Raw genomic sequence first — 2,909 nt, forward strand, 5'->3', positions numbered from 1 at the left:
TCCTCCATCGGCGGGGCGGGGCGGGGGTCTCAGGGCGTGAAGGTTACAGCGCTGGCGTGCCAAGTAGTCGGTCGCAGGGCGACGCGGTGGCCTCCGCGGACCTTCCAGCACGTCCCCGTCAACTTTCTGCAACTTTCGGACGGATCCCCCGCCAGGGCCAGACAGACACTCCAGGCAGGCCGCCTGCAGTCGGGCCCGCATAACCTCCCCCGTTACGCCACGCTCGGCGGACGGACTGTCAATGGCTGCGGGCATTAAGCGCCGAGCAGTCGTAAAGAGCACGACAATTACAGGTACATCGTGCCTCGACAGTAATAAACCCAATGACAAGTGCATCTCTCAACCCCCACCCCGCCCCGCCACTTCGCCGCCTGGGCGCTGCCAAACTCCAGCTGAGATGGTGGGGGGCGGGTCCTGCACACTTACTGTGCAGAGCAGACTTCCTCCTGAAGCGAGAAGCTGAAAATACTAAACCTGTTTCTGATACTGTAATACTGTTTTTGGGGGAACAAATTGGCCCTGAAACGCCCCCTTTCGGGGGGTGCACATTGTGCACAACAATCGTCTCGTCTTGGCGGACACTTACCTGCGTGTACACGAGGGGCACGCACACCGTGTCGTAGCCGATGAGCGAGCCCAGCCGGCGGCGGATGTCCGACAGCTCCTGCAGCATGGTCTGCACCACGTGGTCCGACTGGATCAGCCCCTCCTTGCGCGCGCGGTTGATGATGTTGGTGGCCCAGACGAGCGGCATCCAGTACTTGGACATGGGGCTCTTGCCGTCCATCAGCTCGAAGATCTTCTTCTCGCACTCCATCATGAAGCCTGCGCAGCCAGAGAGCCATTAGACGGGCATGCCATAAGTTTCATTACCAACAACTACTGCAGCCCACGGCTAAGCGCGCGAGACCTTCGGCGGAGCGGAGCTGTCAGCGCCCGCCCGGATTCCCTTCAAATCGAGAACGCGCGTCTTTTGTGTGCGACGGCCGCCCTCCGACACCAACAAAACCGCGCCGAGTCGCCCATTGCTTTTCGAGTGCCAGCGTCCTCCCGCCAGCGGGCCCGCCGGTCTGCCTGTACGCCAGTCACTCACACTCACGCCAACTCCTCCGACTGGACAAGATGGCACAGTGGTACAGCACAGCACGGCCTTTGCAGGTCCATGGACCATGCATGCTCGAATTTCCGTTTCGCGATTTAGGGGAGTCAAACAAGTGCAAATTCCCGAATTGGTTCAAAATTTAGTGTTCTCATTGTTGATTGTGTACGAAACGATCGCCGATAAAAGTTCGTGCCCAATTTGATATTTTGGGGGGAAATCCTAAAAATACCCACAGTTTGTACTAGGCCCAAAACAAGCTAGTGTTAATTTGAGGATTTCCCTCATTTTTTTTTAGCAGACGATACATTTTTTAATCATCTTTGGAGAAATTAGACTCCCGTTCCCTCTGACGCGTAAAATACCGATTTAGTGTGGTGTTATTTTCTGCGCGAGAGTCGAACTCGTCGCCGACATGGCGATCGTCACGACTATCGATTGGCAATGGAAAACAACTCTCGAGAAGTGCCAAAGCATTCACACGGCTTTGAGCCCCCCCCCCTCAACCTCGACCCGCACCTGCGTGGGAGGACCATCGACGGCCTTCCGAAGATTCGTCGGAAGCAGTGGCATACCGATTCACACGTTTGTTTGTTATTTCGGGTAGTCATGAAAACACTTGAAGTGGTGCACAATTAACACCATTAGGCAAGACATACGGGACGGCGAAAGCAGTAGAGGACGATGCGCGCCGTGGGGTCGAGCGAGGCGATATCCCCCGAGACGCAATAACATTTCGCGCCCATTCACTTCCCGCGCACGGTAATCAGAGGAGCGGCGAAGAAGATTGCGCGGAGTAAGACTGGGAGGGAGCGCCACGCGTCCCCAGAGCAGCTATAGCAGCAGCTCTCTCGCACTCAGAGAACAGGTGCCGTCTCGTCTCTCTCGCGGTTCTCGCAACGCAACTCCAGGCCAGGCCGACCCGCCTTCCTCCTGCTCCTCCTCGCAAACAAAGTGATAATCGCACGGGTTCGCTTCGCACGCGCTGAGCCACTACCGGGCCGGGGCGGGGCGAGGCTCCTCCGCAGACCCACCCAATATCGCAAATCATATCGACTCCCGTCCGGAGAGCCTCGGGCGGAGATGCGATCTGCAGCAGACGCAAACACTTCCACATAAATCCAAACGCAGCAATAATCACGGCGCGGCAGCCAGCGGGCGAGCGCACGACGGCAGCGCAAAGTGGGAAAACGAAACAGAGAGAAAAAAGTTGTTAAGAGCCGACCTTGGACTCCGATTCGTTCGCGTGGGCGTGTGTTTGGGTCCTTCCCGCGGCCTTTTAAAAGTCAGCCGCCCACGGCGGCCGAAGGCTCTTGGGCCCTCCAGGTTCCCCGCAAAACCACAAAACGATTTTGTGGCGGAAATTTAAATTAAACCGTGTCCGCCTGGAGGAGAATTGCGTTTTTGTCCCGGCCGCAGAGAGGCGCTGAGCAGTGCGGCCCGGCCCGAGCCCCTGTGACCCTGGCCATAGGCAACCCCCTACGCACTGGTGCGCCGCCCGCCCGCGGCTGCCTACCAGCGCCCCCGACCTCCTAGCCGCGCCCCGCGCCCTGCTGCTGCTGCTGCAAGCACTCCACAGACACGCGGCATTTAAACTCAAGCTTGCTGCTGAAACCTCAAATTACTTAAATTCTTAAACACCATAACTTTCGGGGGACGCAAGTCAAGTCGTCTCTCGGTCTCACTCACCTGCGTCCACCATGTGCTGCCATCCGGGGAAGCGCTTCTTGACGCGGACGCTCACGTGGTTCAGCGTGATGACGTACGCCAGCACGGCATAGCGGACGATGTTACGGCGCATCAGGCGGCC

The 2,909-nt window shown here is 58.1% G+C and overlaps 1 protein-coding gene across 6 annotated transcripts in view; it reads right to left on the minus strand.

Moving 5' to 3' along the window:
* Positions 1–2,909, minus strand: part of LOC113212717 (bestrophin-2) — a 34,935-nt gene that overhangs the window by 7,106 nt on the left and 24,920 nt on the right. For 3 of the 6 annotated variants that reach the window (XM_052266206.1, XM_052266193.1, XM_052266213.1), the window contains exons 5-6: positions 2,789–2,828; positions 587–825 (exon numbers count right to left, since the gene is read on the minus strand). In XM_052266206.1, coding sequence (XP_052122166.1) covers positions 587–825; positions 2,789–2,828 — 279 coding nt within the window. Of the gene's footprint in view, positions 1–586; positions 826–2,788; positions 2,904–2,909 lie in introns of all 6 variants that reach the window. The other 3 variants (XM_052266204.1, XM_052266222.1, XM_052266229.1) reach the window with 1 other exon arrangement.

Source organism: Frankliniella occidentalis, unplaced genomic scaffold, assembly GCF_000697945.3.
Source record: "Frankliniella occidentalis isolate FOCC.00 unplaced genomic scaffold, Focc_3.1 Scaffold3, whole genome shotgun sequence".
Lineage (NCBI taxonomy): Eukaryota > Metazoa > Arthropoda > Insecta > Thysanoptera > Thripidae > Frankliniella > Frankliniella occidentalis.